General features: G+C 39.1%; 1 protein-coding gene across 2 annotated transcripts in view; it reads left to right on the plus strand.

Annotated features, from left to right (window-relative positions):
- Map3k7 (mitogen-activated protein kinase kinase kinase 7) overlaps positions 1–19,436 on the plus strand; it is a 58,028-nt gene extending 38,592 nt beyond the window's left edge. For both annotated transcript variants that reach the window (XM_051187478.1, XM_051187479.1), the window contains 5 exons: positions 2,378–2,442; positions 7,749–7,854; positions 14,487–14,548; positions 15,700–15,815; positions 17,809–19,436. In XM_051187478.1, coding sequence (XP_051043435.1) covers positions 2,378–2,442; positions 7,749–7,854; positions 14,487–14,548; positions 15,700–15,815; positions 17,809–17,989 — 530 coding nt within the window. In that variant the 3' untranslated portion in view covers positions 17,990–19,436. The remainder of the gene's footprint in view (positions 1–2,377; positions 2,443–7,748; positions 7,855–14,486; positions 14,549–15,699; positions 15,816–17,808) is intronic.
- Positions 19,437–19,685: the final 249 nt, after the last annotated feature.

A 19,685-nucleotide genomic window follows, 5' to 3' on the forward strand; every position in this document is an offset into this window, starting at 1 on the left:
AAGCAAATGGGTAGACTGTGTGAGACCTCAGGCAGTAATCTCTGGACTTGCTCTGAAATACCTGAAACACTTGCTTAGGAACTCCACTGACAGCAGCCTTTTGGGGGAGTTAGATTGTGTCTGACAAGCTTGAAGAACTGAGCTGTGACAGCAGCTTTCTGATCATCTTGCCTCCCTTTGTGCCTTGGGCCCTGGAGGAAGGTGCACAACATGAATGAGCTGGCAGTAAGATCTTAGACAAACCATTCTTAAAATTCTTGTTTTTTCTCTTAGAAATCATAGATGCTCAGGGTTTTGGTGTGTGTGTGTGTTTGTACGCGCGTGTGCGCAGACACACATCAAATAACTTTAAAAGTGAAAAGTGAGGGTCACTTTTCACCAGGTAAGGAAACTTGATGCCAAACCTGACAGGCAAGAAGGAGAGAGCTGCCTCTCACAAGTTGTCTTCAGACCTATCCTGTAGTAAATATACACACACTAAGACATACTTTAAGTATAAAATGTGTACATGTCTAGATTAGTATTCAATGCAAAAAATTGAGAATTCAAATTTTCTAAGAAACACTCAGTGATTTTCATTTGCAATTCTAGGAGCTTGAGTTATTTCACATTCATATTTCTAAATTGTGGCTTTTAAACTTATTATTGGAGCAACAAGTATTTGTTGATTGCAACCCTCTTTTGCTTTGTCTGAGCTGTTTGCCAGGTGGTTTCTGACATGATTGTGCTCATTAAAATGAATTGCCTAATACTGCTTGCTTCCACTCATGCTGTTGCATGAAAAGTTTCATTTTATGGCATTTGTTAACTGTCAACTCTTCTTTACCCTGTTTTCTTAACATTTGTCTTCCCCTTTCTGTCCCTCATCTAGACTTGAACTCATATTTGGTGAAACTATGACAGTGATGTCATGATTTATAGACACATATGCTGGGTGGTTCCACAGATTCATAAATGTTGCTGATCTCAAAAGAGAGTTCCAGGCACTTTTATAGTCTGTCTCATCTGTGCTAATTTTAGAATGAGGGTGTTGAATGAAATGTGCCTAAAATTGCTCATTAGTCATACTAGTATCCTTTTTGTTTTGGGGGCACAGATAGTTAAAAGAATTCATGAAAGTGTATGATTCAGTAAATGCGGTTTGTTTTACTTTGTAATGGAAAGTTGGGACATTTCAAAATAAATTGAAATTTGAATTCAGAGTATGCAAATGATTTTAAAATAGTATAAAATGGGAAAAGGTATGGGCTATATTTTGAAGTGTGACTATACATTTCAGTTTTATATTCACTATTTGTGTTATTTCACTAAACATGCTTAATTCTGTTCAAAGTCCATTTGGTTTAAATGTGAAACAATAATGAGATCACATGGATTAAGATGTTAAATGATACTGATTGCTTTTAGATCCTTTTTTTTTTTTTTAATCCAAAATGGTGAAGTGTGAAAAATGTAAATGATTTCTCTGCTCATCATAACAGAACTGTGTGTCCTGAGCACTGCCTGCTAGTCACAGAATTATATGCTACAGCTTTCAGGGTCAAAGGAGGTGTGAATATTGTACCAGCTGTTTGTTGTATTTTGGTGTTTCCTTTTTAACAGCTGACCTCTCATGTTAAAAGATACTGTATAAACAATCCTGCTCCCAAGTAAAGGTGCTGAGTGAAGCTGTTGTTCAAGTCAGTCTGTTTACTGAAGACTTGTTTTATGGAATTCTTTTTTTATTGCATTAAAAAGTGTTGCTAATGTACAGGGTGTTCATAATAGCCCATCTCAACAAGCTGTATATGTTTATTTGAGCATAGAATGAACGTAGTTCATCTCTGAGAGGAAGCTGAGCTATTACCCACTAGTGATGAATTATTGCATTCTGACAAAGACTAATGGGAGTAAATGTGACTAGGACAATAATTTAAGCCTAAGCATCCTCTTAGGCACTGCTGCCAGCTAAAGCCAGACGTGTCTTACAACCTGCTAGCTGTCTTGCTGTGAAAACTGTAACGTAAGGCCCTTGAAATAGATGCCGTCATCAGCCCCAGCCCCCAAGCATTCATCTATTTAAACACATGACAGAAGATGGTGGAAGACAGTTCAGCTGCTGTTTGTGCGGTAGGAGTGTCATTGTATGAGGACATACTCCTTTGTGGACCAGCAACCTTTGAGTTAATTAATATACTACAGTTCTCTGTCTCTTCTTTCTCAATTTTGGGATTGGTTTGTTTTTACAATAAATGTACTCATTCTTTTTCCTGCAAATGTGTTAATCGATCCCAGGAGCAGGAGACTTCACTTCCTCTGCAGCAAGTACACCCTTCTCACTTGTCTGAATAGATTGCAGTTTTACTTTTTTGTTGTTATTGTTTTGTTTTGTTTTAAGGCAACGGGCAGCCAAGGCGTAGATCCATCCAAGACTTGACTGTTACTGGGACAGAACCTGGTCAGGTAAGACTTAACATTCAAGTTATCTGTCTATGGAGAACTATGATAGAGGTCAAGAATGAACCATAATATCCTCTGCAAAAGTAGCTAACATGAAATTGTGATCAAGAAGTTTATTACTACTGAGCATCAGTTCATAAGGAAGATGCAAAAGCACCATGTTCCTGGTTCACGTTGAAGTGTATGAGAAAGCATGTTGTCCAGCAGTGCACCATGTGTCCTCATGCTTGGAAAAAGTACTCTGTCCTAGAACTTAATAGTGCACCTTTATCATTGTTCTCTAAAGTAAATAATTACTATTAATATTTCTTACTAATGAGAGGAATAAATACCTCCTGAATCTGCTGCTACTGGGGCCACCTGGAGAGTGTTAATATCTTTTAATTTAATATACCCACTGCCTTCATATTTTTCATAAATATCTTTTGAAAATATATGCTAAGCAGATGGCTAAACTCAAGGAAGCTTCTGTTCTAGTCATTACAGATTGTATTGCTTGTGTTTTCGATGCTCTTCTGAACTACTCCTCTCTTTATCATAGCTTCTTTGTAAATAGTCCAGATAATGCTGTAATTTAAGCCATATCGAACTATTGAGTTTTAATTAATTGGGTATATCAAAGTAGCTAAGTAATTAAGGTTTTTTTTTCTGTTATTCAATATACTTGACATACATTTTTATCATATTTTCTAAAATGAATGAAGACTAAGTATGAGGTATTTTGTTTTCTTTTGAGTATACTATTCATGTGAAGTAATAAAATTGTTGTGTAGTGGTTTGTGTATATATGTGTGTATAATTTACTTTAAGGAAATATACATTAATACTTTTATCATAGAAAGTTTTACTATTTCATTTTTACAAGAATGAGTGGCTAGGTTTTTGTAGGTTTTTTTTTTTTTTTTTTTTTTTGTAAAAGAATGTTTTCTAACTTAAAATATCTTGATAGGCTTAGCATGTTGTTACACACCTTTAATACCAATATCTGAGAGGCAGAGGCAGGTGGATGCCTGTACATAGTGAGTTCCAGAATAGTCAGTACTACAAAGAGCAACCCTGTCTCAAAAAGAAAAGGAAAAGCAAAAAAAAAAAAAAAAAAGAATCTTGATAAAGATTAGTATTTTTGACTTTATTTAAATCTGGTAATATTTTATAACAACTCTTACTGCACACACATATATGTAATATTAAAATATAGAAATAAGGACATGTAAGTTATTATATATTTTAGAGTCATTAATGTAAACTTTTCTCATTCATTAGTGATTTTTTTTTTCCAGTCTATGATTTTTAAGATGTTCCAGAATTTCTGTTTCCCTCACTGACATTTTAAAGGCTTTGGTCAGCCTGGTGTTTGCTTTGAGGCCATTGTCTTGATGAGCACAGCTTTTAAGCTGTGTTCACTATTGCCATCCATACTCCAGTTATTTGAACCCTAACCCAGTGCTCTCTGGCACCAAGCCCTTATTCTAAGACACAGAATAGCTGCTGATGTGAGAGCTTCTGTCTCAAAACTCCCAATACAAAACTTTGCTAATCTCACCACTAGTCATAATTAGCTTAGACAGACCTGTGGTTAAAGCCCTTTAATGTATGAAGCCTTCAAGTAATAAAACCTAGGGACTGGGGCAGACTGTGGCTAAGAGACAGCCACTAGCATGAATAGCCATATACCGTTTTAAATTCATCCTCTTTTCCAGTTACCAAAGTATTATAACCTTACAGTACCTTGTATCCACTTTGGGATAAGAGTAACGGGAAAGTGTCTGCATGACCATCGGGTTGAAGTGATGTAATTACTCATGAAAACAGCATTTATTATGTAGGAGGGAGCATGCCCACAGCATGGGTTTCTATAACTTGACAGTGTGCTTCTTTCCAAATTTGATGAAGTGATTGGCAGGTATGCAGGGAGTAGGGTGTGGGTGGGGGTTTCTGTTTTTAGTTTTATTTTGAGGTTTGTTTTTGGACATTGAAATGACCAAAAGAAAAGAGTCTGACCAAAAAAATCAGGCCCATGTAATATGATTGTCATGAAAAGGAAGAATTTGCTGGTGAGCCTTAGCATTATATCTCACAGGAAAAAAGTGAACTGATCGGTTATATGTACTTGGGCTTATGACTTGAAAAATAATTTCAGTGACATTATTGTATACTTATAAATTAAAAATAGGACTTTTTGGTACTTCCCTTTCTATTGAGAATAATAGCAAAGCAAGCTTCTTAATCATATATAACAGTGTAAATATGTAAAGACTCTTCATAGCTTGCAATATACATGGTTTATAGTTAATTTGGGAAGCCTAAGAAGTACTCAACATGTATCTATATCAAAAAAGATTGTGCCCTGAGCAAATAAGACAAAGCAAATCTTTAATGTATGAGGGTCACTGATACTCTAAACACAAAAATCATTGCCCTTCCCTACACCTGCCTCTCTGTATAATTGCCCCATTGGCAGGAGCCAAATGAGAGAGAACACCTCTGTCCTTCCCCACATCAACCAACTAGTCTCAGTTCTATGAATTTCTTTCTAAAGGCATTCTTACAGAGATGCTCTGTGCTGCCCTATAGAGAACCTTCATCACCACAAGAGTGGTAAACCCAACTTTCTTCTACCAGTGTGTTCTTGACAGTCATGGGCTGGAGACTGATGGTACCAAAAATACCACTCTTAATGGAGCCTTTTCTATCACCAGACTTCCAGACAAGGTCCAATAGATCCCTGGCTGACTTCAAACCATGTGGCAAAGGATGACTTTGACCTCCTGATCTCCCTGCCTCTACTTCCCAAATGCTTAGCTTATAGGTATCAACCACTACCTTCTGTCTGTGAGGTATTGGGTTCCAAACCCAGGACTTACTGTGTGCCAGGCAAACACTACCAACCGAACTACATCTCCAGCCCCCTCAAGGACTTTTTAAAGCAGACCATACTTACCTGATGGATTTTCTTAGAGTCAGAGAACCACTAGTGATAATAGCTGCCATTTGTGGTGTACTGACTTTAGTACCAAGCAGACCCTTAATAGACTCTACCTGTATCTTAACCCTAGGTGGTAGATACTTTTTTTGCAGATGGGTCACCTGAGAATTAGAGAAAGGGAAAGTCTCTCGATCTTCCTTCATGTTAAGAAGAGGTTTTGAATGCAAGTCTGACTCAGTGACACATTGTAAACTTTATCATTCTCTCTTGCATTATAGGAGTAGGGAGGTAGTTTAGTTGCCAGACTGCTTGCCTAGTATGTATAATATCCTGGATTTTATCCTCAGCACATGAACTAGATGTGGTGATGGATACCTGTAATCTACCACTTGGGAGATGGAAGTATCAGAAAGATCAGACATTCAAGATCATCTTTCTGCTACATAATAAATTTGAGACCAACTGTCTCAAAAAAAAAAAAATGTAATTTGTGCTGAAATGATCCCAGTATTTCAATAACTGTGACTGCCTTAGAGAAAAGAACTACCTATGTAAAAGAGCCATAAGTGCTCGTAACCAGAGTCATCTTTCCAGGAAATTGGATTTGTCTCTGAAGAAACACATTTAATTCATCCTTACAATTTGATTGGGGCTTTATTTTTTTTTTCACTTATGCATGTGTGCATGCATGTGCATGCTACTTATATGAGTCCCCCAAAAGGCCACAGTAGGATATCAGATCCCATGGGACTGGAGTTGTGTCCTCTAGAAGACAGGAATCACTTAATCACCAAGCTGTGTCTCCAGCCCTGTGCTTTCTTTGTTTCATTTTGAGCTTTAATGTCCTCTAGAAGACAGGAATCACTTAATCACCAAGCTGTGTCTCCAGCCCTGTGCTTTCTTTGTTTCATTTTGAGCTTTAATATTATAGTTTTGGTTTTTACTGGTAAATTTGCTCCATCTTTGAATTTGAAACTCCTCTTTTATCTTCTTGCCTTTTTTGAAGTTGGATATACCCATTTCTTGTTTTTCATTACATTTGTCTTAACTGGGTTAAGAGTTAATTCTTACTACTTCTAGTGAGTACCTTTGAGATTTTAACATGTGTATACAGCCTGCGTAACACCTCTGCTCTTTCTGAACAGCACAGATATTTTAACAACAGTGTTCTTGCTTATTCAGGTTTTACTACTTATAGATTATTTTGCTATGTTTTTTTGGTAGTTATTCAAATTGATTACAGTTTTCATTTATATAGACTAGAACCCTTTTCTATCAGAAAATCTTCAAGTTAATTGCATTTTGGCCCTTTTGTTAAGGAAAAATTTCTTGTTAAATAGAGTTCCTGTTTAGAAGTTGCTATCATAAAAGTCTGCATGGTAAATTCAGTTTCTATCACCTACATACAGATGCTGTTCTGATCACATTTCGTTGCTGTTAGCAATTTTCTGTCAGCACTCTTCAGCTAGAGATCCACTTTTCTGGCTTCCTTTGTGTATTTTGTAACTGTGTTTTGAATATTTCTTCTGAAAGGCATGGAACCAATTGTGTTCCCAGTTGTGGGGTTCTTTTTTTCCATATTTTAAAATACTTGCATTTATCTGATGTGACATCTTTAGGCCCAGGCCTGAATTTGTCAGCCATTTGTTTTCCCTGTACAATATGCATAGCCAGCAGGTAATTTTTTTATGATGATTTCAGCATACCTGTGTTCTGACTGCTTGTCACATGAGGTGTTAGATAGGTAGTGTTTCTACTTGTTGGTAAGCACCCAGTTTCAAGTTTCAAGTCATTTCTCATTTCAGATCTCTTGAGTTAGGAAACTCTCACCTTTCCCTCTGGTGGCTGCTTCTATTTTCTCTTTCTGCAATTTGACTGTGTAAGGCCATGGCTTGTTTCATTTCTCATACTTTCTGTGTAGTTGTGCTCGATTCTGTCTTCCATTGATTCTGGAAATGGTCAGGATGAACAGTGGGCACCCTTCTTCCCTTCATTTAGAGTTACTGAAGAAGGAACTTTCCTGATCCTCCTGCCTCTGCCTCCAAATGTTGACTATGGATGTTTGCCACCTGCCTTTACTAGTTTTCTGTTTCTTAGAGAACAAAGCATTTCTTGGCCCTCAGCTTTATGCTGGGCTTTCTCCAGGCACTCTCGTGATACACAGAATTATTACTAGTTCTTTCCTAGCCTTCTTACCCGTTCTGTCAATGCAGCAGACAATCCAGGGCTAAAATTTCATTTTCAAGAGTCTCGGGGCCTCTACTATGAAAAAGAAAAATCTTTTGCCTTTTACTGAAAATGAAAATGTGTCTTGTCATTCTTAAAAAAAAAAAAAAAAAAAAAAAAAAAAAAGACCCTTTTTCCTCCTTCATTCCTTCTACAGGTGAGCAGTAGGTCATCCAGTCCGAGTGTCAGAATGATCACTACCTCAGGAACGACCTCAGAGAAGCCAGCTCGCAGTCATCCATGGACCCCTGATGATTCCACAGGTGACCAGTTTAGTTTCTCCTTGTGATGTCAAACTGAGTGAACTTAGAGGCATTATTCTTTACAAAGACAAACATAGTATAATTATTTAGATTTTCATGTTTGTAAAATCAACTTTTTGGTAATAACTTTTAAAATGCCCTTTAGAGAATTGTGGCAGAGGCTGACAGCCTTACCCTGTGTATTTTTTCCCAAATACTAAACAGATTTTTCCAGATAGGAGACATGTGTACTTGTACTTTGCGCTATGATTTTTGTTTTAGGATCCTTCCTGTTGGATCTTTTCAGTAATTGTAATTCCTAGAATAGTAAAAATAACCATTATGATCTTCATCTCCATTTCTACTTTTTATTACATATTATTTGGTATTTCATACCTGAATACAATGTATTTAGATCATATCCACCCCTTGCTCCAACTCCTCCCAAAGCTCCATCTCAATATTTGTGTTTCATTTCTATAGTGTCTTCCTTGTGCATGTATAAAAGGCATATTGAACATACCTCTGTGCCTCATACCCTGTCTTTTTCACCTCTACCCCTTCTTGCTAGTCCTCTTTGTTCCCCTGGACAGTTTCTCTTCTACTTCCGTGTCATATACAGACAAATGAGAGAAAACATAAGACACTTTTCTAAGACTAGTTTATTTCCAGTTGCCTCTATTTTCCTACAAAGTACATATTGAAAACGGTTGTGTATACATACCACATTTCCTTTCTCCTCTGTTGTTGGATATCCCACTGACTTCTGTAACTCATCTCTTGTGGATAGTGCTGCAGTAAACATGGATGTGTAAGTATTGCCGGAATGTGTTGAACTTCAGTCCTTTGGGTAAATACCCAGAAGTGTATATCTGGGTTGTGTGGTAGATGTGCTTTTAGTGCTTTGAGGAACTTCTGTATTGACTTTATGATGGCTGGAGAAGTCTACATTTCTACCAGCAATGTATATAAGGCTGCGGTTCTTGAGTTTTTATTTGCTCTTTTTCCCCCAGTGACTAGTGAGATTGAATATTTTTCAGTTTTTTTCTACTGGAATATCTTTTATGCATGTACACGATGTATCTTAAACACACCCACTCCCAGTACCTCATCCTACTCCCTTTGGACCCTCTTCCCAGCATGTACCCCTCCACCTCTGTGTCTTCTGTTTTTATGACCCACTGAATCCAATTAATGCTCTTCAAATACCCATAGGTTTGGATCATCAACCAAGCATGTACAACCTAGCAAAGGCCACAGCCCTCCAAGAAAAATGCTTGTGACCCCCACCCCACACACACACACACAACCATCAATTGCTTTGCTAAGGATGGGGCCTCATGAGCCTCTGCCCCATCCTAGCATGTTGGCTGGCTTGTAGGTAGCCACAGCTGCCTTGGGTTTATGAGTGTAATGCCCATGTCCTGTCCATCAGACAGCATTTCACAGCACTTCTTCTCGATGTAGCTGTCGCATTTGGGACTGAGCACTCACAGTCACTGATTCTTAATACTCGAACCAGTAAAGAGTCTGCATTAGCCACTGCCTTCTCTAGCCATCTATAGATGGAAACATAAATATGGAGAAGGCAGGTGACTGTATTCACTGAACTGGATGGTTGTTGGTTGTTTGGTTTGTGGTTGGTTAGTTGGTTGGTTGGATCTCACTGTGTATCTGTCACTGGCTGTCCTCAAAACTCGAGCTGTAGACCAGGCTGGCTTCAAACTTATAGAGATCTGCTTCCTCTGCCTCACAAGTGCTGGGATTAAAGGTCACTAAACCCAACTTAACTTTTTTTTTTTTTCCTGTTGAAGAAGCTTTGTAATTTCATGAGATCCCTTTTGCCAATTGTTGGTGTTGTTTCCTAAATGTCAATCCCTAGGTTTTGTTCTCCTCCCCCTCTCTCTCTCTCCCTTTCTCTCTCCCTCTCTCTCTCTCTCTCTCTCTCTCTCTTTCTCTCTCTCTCTCTGTCTTTCTCTTGCTCTCTCTCTCTAATGATTTATTTAACTTTATTTTATATGTGTGGAACTGAAGTTATAGACTGTTGTGAGCTGCCATATGGGTGCTGGGAATTGAACCCAGGTCCTCTGGAAGAATAGTGCTCTTAACCACTGAGCCATTTCTCCAGCCCCATTTTGTTTTGTTTTGTTTTTTAATGTAAGTTCCTTATTGATTCTTTGGGAGTTTCATATCACATACCCCAATTTTTCTCTCCTCCTGATCCCCCATATCCTCCCCTCACCCTATAGCACCCTCCCATAAAAGAAAATTTTAAAAAATCAAAACAAAGCGCAACCAGACAAAAACAAGCACAGAACAAATGAGAGAAAAAAGAAACCTCTTCAGTCCAACATCTTTTCATTCATATTCATCCTGGTGGCACTGGGAGAATCAGTGTGTCATACAGTGTATCTTTTGTCCAGTCGGGTTTACTAGCAGATGTTCATTGCAATGAGTCACTGGTCTGATTATTGGTACATCATCATCACTGGATCCTCAACTGAATTCCTGTGAGCTATCTAGTAGCCTCCCGGAGTCATGAAAATCCTATGGGTGGGTATTGCTCCACAGGATCAGTCCCTTCCCAAGCTCCAGCAGGTCCTAGATAGAGTAAATGTTAGGGTAGGCCAACCCAAGGTCAGCTATGGTCCTGGGTGGTAACTGAGCTGGTCATTCCAGGCCACAGGAGCCACCTGCCTCAGACAAGGGGGCTGAGTCAGTTCCCCTGTGCCCATACCCTCAGGGACCATTCACCCTGCCTGTGGTGAAGGGTGAGGCCATCTCTCCCATGAGGGTCAGAGCCAGCTTTGTTGTAGTGTCTGGTGAGAGGCAAGCAAGGCCAGTTTCCCTGGGCCAGTGAAGGGTGGGGCCGGTTCAACATGGCTCTCTGATTTCATATCACATGGTTCCTATGGGCCCCTGAGGTGACACAGGCCACAATCAACACACACCTCAGCTGCAGTAGGACCACAGACCCAGACATGGTCCTTGGTAGCAGCCTGGGTCTGGTTGTTACCATAGATCCCTGTAACAGGGAAGGCCACCCAGATCAGCACAGCCCCAGCAGCAACATGACCCCCAAACATCAACATGGTTCCAGGCAGCAGCCCAGACCACTGGATTCAGCATGACCCTGATGATAACAGGAGCCATGGACGTCAACACAGACCCTGGCTACAGTAGGGCCACAGACCTAATATGACCCCCAGCTGCAGCCCTGGCCCTGAAGTTACTATGGCACCAGGTAGTAATGTGTGCCATCCAGATCTGTATAGCCCCAACATGGCCCTTGGCAGCAGCATGGCCCAGACATCACCATAGCCCTAGGCAGCAAACAGACCTCCACTGTCAGCCTACTCCTCACCACCTTCACCATGGCCAAAGATAGCATGTAAACCACCATCAGCCTACTCCTCACCATCATATTTTCTGTTCTGCCTCTTTCCACAGCACATGGACCACTCCGCCTCTCTTTCTCTCCCATTTCACCACACATTTGCTCATCATTATGCAATCCACCTTGAGGGCTCTGGCTGGCCCGTGCCTGGCCAGTTGAGCAGAACTGTAGCAGGTGGGCTGTGGATGTCTTCCCACCAGCCAGGGCCTTGAGAAATGGCTGGAGCCTCCAGTTTTAAAGAACACAGAATATGTGCCTAAATAAGAAAAAAATTCAACTTGGCAGCTTCATTTCAATTGCATAGACACTTGAGAGCCTTTTAATTTACTAAAACTCAACAGTGTGAATAGCTCAGCTTGTCGTGATGTCCAGTCTGAAGAGAGTGAGGAAGGGTTTTATCTCGGTCTTGCAGGAAGTAATGTGATGCCTTAGCAGACAGTTAGCACTGTACCTAAGTGGAGACTTTGATTTATTTTTTTAGTAAGTCAGAGGGAAGGTGTTCTCTTAAGCCTTGAAAAATGAAGCCATTTGAAATTTTCCATAAGACCAGCTGTTTTAATTATAGCAATTAAATTGAAATTTAGAATTCAGCTTTCTGTCTTTACAAACTAGAACATGATTCCAGCATGTATAGATACCTAGTGCAGTTTAGTCAAGCTTATAGTTTAATTTTAAAAATTAAATATGCAGCTTTTCTGTGTGTCATATGATTTAGAGCTGTGTTTAGTAAGGGATGTACCCTCTAGTTTGGGTAAATTAAAAATTAATAGTAACAAAAGCTCCCCAAGATTCCTCTTCAATGTTGGCTAAATACATATGTGGAGTTTGCCATAGATGTGCTTCTCCAATGGGTGCACTCTGGCCATTGGGGTGATACTGGCTTTTTTTGTTGTGGTTTCCAAGTTAAGGGAGTACTTTCCCCAACATTGTCTTGGCAGGGCCTCCCAATTTCAGCCTAGCCTTGTGAGTGTGAATCAACAGTGTGGCACATTGTCAGTTCACAGGACCTCTTTAGATGTCTCCTGTCTGCTGTTCTCTACACTTGCAAACACAGGTTTCCACCTTCCCCTCAACCTGTGTCATGCTTTCTGGAAATCCTCATACTGGAAATACATAAAAATACTGCAGCCTACCAGTCACTAGATGCTTTACCTGGGCCCAGGCTGCAGTGCTTTGCTTTGAAATACCTTGCAGATGTATCACTACGTAGAGTAAGTTATGAAGAACAGATGAGTAAAGCCTTTTCCTTTTTTCCAGACCTAGGAAATAATCATGTGTAAACGTAAGATAAAACAACATAAATACTAAGACTTTTTTAAAATTTAAGTCATACCTGTATCCTTGCAGAGAAAACTAGAGAACATAACAATTTAATAACCTTAACAGATGAATGCTCTTCTGTTTCAGTTTATACTATTATAGTTGTAAAGTGAGACACACTTACCCCCTAGGGCCTAGAAACAGCAAAATCTAGACACAATGTAGGGAAATCTACAGAGACAAACTCACTTTCTTCTGTGCTTAGAGCCTTGCAAAGATAGATATAAGATATAACCCATTCATTGTGACCATGTTTAGAGTTACGATACATGTTAACAGTGAACTTGCTATATGGCATGGTCAGCTACTTTATAGTTTAAGTGAAATGCTGTAGTAGGTAAAGACATGAATCAGTTACACAGGACCTGGTGTCGTCCATAACTTTCTCATACTCTTCAGGTGCATACCAGAAAGAAAAAGGAAGTATCTACAAGAAGTATGTCTTACTTACTTTCCTACTGCTGTTACGGATTACAGTCCATGACCATCATGGCAACAGCAAGGCAGCAGGCAGTTGGCCCTAGGGCTGGAGCAGCACTGAGAACTCACATCATGATCCACTAATAAAGCCAAGAGAGACACTGAAATGGCACAAAGCTTTGAAACTTCAGAGTCCACCCCCAGTGACGCAACTCTCTAACAAGGCCTCTTCTCCAAATTCTTCCCAAACAGTCCCGATTGGCTACAAGGTATTCAGATATATGAGCCTGTGGGGACTGTTCACATTCAAACCACCAGTAAGGGAATGTGCCTGTAAAGAAAGAACAATGTTAACATCTGTTGTGTTTGAAAAGGCAGAAAAAGAAATGTGCCTTAAACAGAACTGTGAGTTTTAGTATTTCATGAGAAGAGATCATGTGACCAGTTGATACTATTATAAACTAGAAGCTGGTATTCAATTTAGGTACAAATGAGAAAGTGAAATGACACTTCATGCTTTTAGAGAACAAAAATGAAACCCAATAAAGGACTTTAATTTTCCCTTCTTGGAAAGGCTTTATTTGTTTGAACCAGCATAGTGCTTCTGAAATGTCAACAAATTCTGCTTGATTCTTAAGGGCCTATCGGAGACTACATGCTAGTACAGTGTGGTGTACAGGTATCCATGATTAAGGGAAGTGTTTAGTTGAGGAAACTTTCAAGACAGTTCATTCTTCCTCCTAGTCAGGAGGCAATCGTTTTCATCCCATTTGAATTTTTGTGGAAATCTGTGTCTGAGTGGATCATCTCATTCCCTCAGCTTTTCATTGGAACCCATGCAATGTCTCCATTGTTATCCAGCCTGACCTTGCTTTAGTCCATACTGAAGTGGGAGGGCAGTTTTGCCTCCATTGAAACAAATAAGACCTGTACTTCAATAAGTTTGGCTAATGGCTTATCAACATAACGTTTTGGACTATGGTGTTGAGCCAGAGTTCTAAGTATCTTTTTTGTCTATCCTGTTTGTATATGTCATATATTCTCAGGGGTAGTATCTCACTGGGGGCTGGCTGGGCGTGTTCACAACAGCATCTGTGTCAACTGAAGATCATCTGGAGATTCCAGAACACTTGCTCTTCCCTTTTCCTGTGTACACTGGTGCTGAGAGAGTTGATTCAGCCTCCTGGTGAACAGAACCTAAGGAAAGAAATGTGGGCTCCAGTTGCATAGGATCAGTTAAGACTGAGTTTAAACTTTAAAATACAAAGGCTATGTGTCAAAGACCTGTGATCTTTAATATGTAGTAGCCTATTCAGTTTAGAGCCAATGTAAACTGTGGAATATGCTTGTATTTAAGCATTCAGTACCACAGCCTATTTGTTACCAATAACAGTAACTTATTTAATAATATTTGGAAGGGATGGCATCTTAGACCCTTTCCCTACTTGTTTATCATTATAACAAATGAATAATTACAACCATGAATTAATGAATAAAATGCGTGCTTGGCTTCCAGATACAAATGGCTCAGATAACTCCATCCCGATGGCATATCTTACACTGGATCACCAGCTACAGGTAAAGGGGCACATTTGCTTTTCCTCCTGGGCAAGTCTGTGATATCCACAGTGTGTTCCTGTCCATTTCTTCATGCTTTTAGTTAACCCCCTTCAGCCAACTTCAGAATCAAAGTAAAATAAATGGCTTTGCCAGGCATAGTGCTCACACCTCTAATGCCAGCACATGAGAAGAAGAAGCAAGAGGGTCAGGGGTTCAGGGTCTACTTCAGCTACAAAATGAGTTTGAGGTCAGCCTGAACCACAGGAGAGCCTGTTTCAAAAACTTTTTTTTTTTTTTTTTTTTTTAATTACTTGGGTTTAGGATTGACATATTTTATGTTCTTATCCTAACAGTCATCTTAAGATAGTTCCATATCTTTGTTGTAAAACTGCCAAGTATTACATTTGCACTCCTTAATTATTTTAGTGTATTAAGATATAAAACTCATGAGCTCATTTCCATTTAAAACATTTTGTGATGCATCCTTGGGGTCGTAATGACTGAAAGTGTAAGTAGTATATGTCAGTGCTGCTTTATGAGTGTGAAAAGTGTAAGTAGTGTGTCGGTGCTTCTTTATGAGTGTGAAAATTAGAAGTATCTTGGGAGCTCAGCATGTGCCTTTAGTCACAGCTACATAGGACTGAAAATTTCAGGTCTCCCTGGGCATCATAGCCCTGTCCCTTTAAAAGAAGGGCCCTTAGTGTGTTACAGCTCAGTAGCAGAAAATGCTATCCCAAAGCTTTACTTGGTCTTGTCACAGCCATTCTGAGTTGGCTGACAAGGGAACACCAAGTTTACCAGGACACAGCATTGACACTTAAAAACAACTTTGGATAAATTTGTTTCTTGGACAGTTCATGATGTATGAAGTGCCTTCTGGTGACCCTAATCTACTCACCTCTAGTTACATTGCTACCTGCTTACCTTGTCACACCCTTCCCCAACAAGTCTTCTTCTCACATCCAAATTTTCTTTCTTTTTGTTTACTTACCTGACGCAGCTCGCCTGTGTGGCTGAAGGTTTGGCACGGGCCATTGAAGCTGGTGGGCTCCTCAGCATTTACTTTTGCTTCCATTGCTTTAGTGCTATAAGTCAGTCACAGTCTGCCTTAGCCATCATCTTAGGTAGACACTGATACTTAGGTTTTAACGTATCTGCTCTCTTTCCAGCCTCTAGCACCATGCCCAAATTCCAAAGAGTCCATGGCAGTGTTTGAACAACATTGTAAAATGGCACAGGAGTACATGAAAGTTCAAACAGAAATCGCGTTGTTACTACAGAGAAAGTAAGTCCTTTTATTTTTAAATGAACAAAAGTTAAAAACACAAGAATTTTTAATTTAAAATATATTGAGGTAGCAACATTATTTTAAAAGACTTAAAATTAATTTCTTTTTAAAAGAAATTTTTGTTTTAAGGATCCTAAAATTAGTAATTAAAAGTATTTCCAAGAGCTAGAGAGGTGGCTCAGCAGATTAAGAGCACATATATTACTCTTGCAGAGGAGGTGAGTTCACCTCTACACCCACACTGACCAGCTCACAGCCATCTGTAACTGCTGCTCCAGGGCATCCAGTTCTTCTTCAGCCTCTGAGGGCACTGCACTCATTGTGCACATGCCCACACAGACGCACATACATACACATACTTAAAAATCTATCTGTAGGCTGGTGTGGCGGTGCATGCCTTTAATTTCAGCATCCACTAAGTGGAAGCAGGCAAATCTCTGTGATTTCAAGGTCATCCTGAGCTATACAATGTGACCCTTCTCAAAAATAAATAAGTTAATGAATACAGTTCTTTAGAAAAGTATTTACATCCAGATTTGTGTTAAACTGTAACTCACCTTTTTGATGACTTCTTAATACTGCTAAAGAAAGTAAACTGATGCCATACCCTAGTTTATGTTGTCAAAGTGGAAGGTTGTTTAGAATTATCACTACACATAGAGTTATTGAGACACATGCACACACAATAAATGTAATAATAAAAAGAATAATTTTAAAAAGGAAAATAGCATAATAATTTAAATGAAACTAAGTTGATGTCCTAAAGACATCATAAATAGGAAATTAAATATTATGACCCAGAAGCTGTAGATGTAGCTGTGGAACTTCTAGCCTTTTATGTTTCGAGAAGAAGCCTGCATTTATTCCTGTATTTAACCTGCCTTCTCATACTTTAACTATGTGAAAGACAAATTCTCTGTTAACAAAATACAAATATTGAGAAGCTAGAGAGATAGCCCAATAGTTAAGAACATTGACTGCTCTTCCAGAGACCCAGGTTCAGTTCCCAGCACCCACATGGCAGCCCACAACTCTCTGTAATTCCAGTTCTAAGAGACCTGACACCCATGGCAAAACACCAGTGCACATAAAATAAATTTTTTAAAAATATAAATGTTGGATATAGATGAATGTGAAAAGTATGACACTAGATCAAAGTACTTGCTTTAAATTTTTAATTAGTTTATTATGTAGGCAGTGAGTGTGGACCATGACATGCATGGTGTGCCAGTCACAGGACAGCTGGTAGGAGTCCCTTCTCTCTTTCCAATATGTGAATTCTTGAGATTGAACTCAGCATCAGGTCATCTCACTAGCTGAATACTTACTGTAAATGTGAAATGTCAGGAAGCTACTTTGAATAAGACGAACTCGTTATTCATTTTTACCGAGTAGTCTCTTGCTTCAAGGAGGGGCTAATTCTTAATATCTTGCAAAGAAAGGAACTTGAAGCTTACCCACCTGTAAGAGTAGGGATCTCCTGAAAGTGTTTTCAGATAATCTTCTTGCTGTTGCAGAATAGAAAAAACCTTAAGTGGCATAGTAGCTCTTAATTCGATTGCAGGTGTTTTGTTAGTTACTGACACTGGAGTTGTAGTTAAATAGGAAGGACTGTGACTTCAGAATATGGATTGAAGTATGTAGCCACATAAAAGTGGAATGTGAACTGGGACTCAGTTCTGTCTTCCTTGTCTTCCTGCAACTTGATAAAGCCTTTTTTTCTTCCTTGGGTGGGGAGGGATCAGGAAGCATTGCAGTGATTTCTGGGCTCCACTGACTGCCTTAAGCACTTACTGAAAAGATTATGGTTCTTGTGTCCTCACAGTAAAGGAGTGGGTGATGTTTCTATATAGCCTAGCATGGTATTGGAGTAGTATACTTAACCTGCAGAATGATAGGGGGAAAGGTTCTCATCAACCAAGTTTCCTTCATCATCTAAAGATGTGGATCTTCCTATCATGTGTAATATTATTGTATAATTTGTTTTTAGGCAAGAATTAGTTGCAGAATTGGACCAGGATGAAAAGGACCAGCAAAATACATCTCGTCTGGTACAGGAACATAAAAAGCTTTTAGATGAAAACAAAAGCCTTTCTACTTACTACCAGCAATGCAAAAAACAACTAGAGGTCATCAGAAGCCAACAGCAGAAACGACAGGGCACTTCATGATTCTCTGGGACCGTTATGTTTTAAAATATGCAAAGACATTTTTTTAAGAAAAGACAAACCATTATGACAATTCATGAGTGTTAGCTTTCTGAATGCCAAATGCCTCTATTTGCTGCACTTGTTATGTCATTTATTTTCTTCTTATGGTGGATATACAGTCCACTGTCTTGTTGTGTAAAGAGATAGCACCTGTGTCCTGGAAAGACAAGGGTTCTCAGCTTCAGGCACGTGCAGTGAACGTGGCTGGATATGCATGCTCCTGGTGTGAGCTAGCTGACAGGTGGGGTATCACACTAGCTACTGTGTGCAAGCATCGTCCTTTTCTCTGTAGTAAAAGATGGAACCTCGAGGATTTTCTTCTTAGAGCTCATCTCAAAAATCTGTTTTTTTCCAAAAGATGGTATGCACCAACATAAAGACAGGGTATTATAAATAACTGGTGGTACATTACAGAAACACGGGATGTTTAAGCTGAGTTCAGAGACAGGGTTTGTGCCAACACTCCTGGATCAATCCATCTGTTAATATTAAAGGTAAGTGGTGGCAGCTGTGTTTAATGAAAGCAAGTTTAGTGATTTTTCTTAGGCTGAGCATATGAGCACTGAATGTGTGCTCTTTTATGCCCTAAAGATTTTCAAGTCTGTATAGACAGAAGCTTTTCTGTCTTTTAATACTAGTATCAGAGGAAATTGAAAGAACATGGTCTAGCTTAAATGATCCTTCTTACAACAATTATTGAATTTTGTTATGATAAATTTGAAGAAAATTGAAAAATAATAGAAACATAAATGATTGGCCCAGCCAAAAAGGCGTGTCTGTTTATTATAGCAAATAAGCAGACAAGTCTGCGCAAGGAAGATGAAGTGAAAATGAACCCACTTTCCGAAGATATTTGCAGGATTGATTTCTCTAAGTCGATCTGGAATGACTGCTGCCTTCCCATGCTTTTAAGAGATTTCAACACTTACAAAGAAAATATTTATATTGTTAATAAGTTTACTACCAACCTTCAGAATAACTTAAAGGTAAATAATAAAATGCCATTAAAGAAAAATCCCTAAGCTCTATTTTTTTAGTCCATGTTACTACATTTTGATACCAGTCCAAGAAGACTGTCCTTTAAATAAGGCTGCTGTCAGTGTTGCTTTTGTAATGTTCGTGTTTGTAAAGAGAACACTTGGGAACTGAAAGAATGATGGCTGTGTGTGGTCCTTAGATGTCTGTGATGTTCCGCTCTGTTTCAGATGAGCAGGAGAAGCTGTCGGGACTGTTCTTTAAAATGCTGAAGCCGTAACTCTTCTTCCATTACTTTTTCCTCTCTGATTTTTATAATGAATCCCTCTGTATACACATAAAGGTAAGGGACAATATGTAGTAACATGTGCCTTCCTCAATACCTGTTACTAGGATGTCTTCTTTCACTTAAATAAAGGTTGTCATTCCCAAATTCTGTCAGGTGAAATTAATGTTAAGCTCATCATTAATAGTTGAAATAAAAATGACAGAGAAGATAACTGTAGACTGAGACAAATACCAAGGTCTCCCCAACATTGCTAGCTGTGCATATCTGGCACTACACTAAAGGGATGTGGTCTCTGTTATGCAGTATGTCAAAAGTATCTCAAAATATGGATGGTGAGGTTGGACTTTCCATTAGATTCTGTATTACATGGTTGTAATCTCATTTCTAGCCAGA

The sequence above is a fragment of the Phodopus roborovskii genome, unplaced genomic scaffold (assembly GCF_943737965.1).
Source record: "Phodopus roborovskii unplaced genomic scaffold, PHOROB, whole genome shotgun sequence".
Taxonomy (NCBI): Eukaryota; Metazoa; Chordata; class Mammalia; order Rodentia; family Cricetidae; genus Phodopus; species Phodopus roborovskii.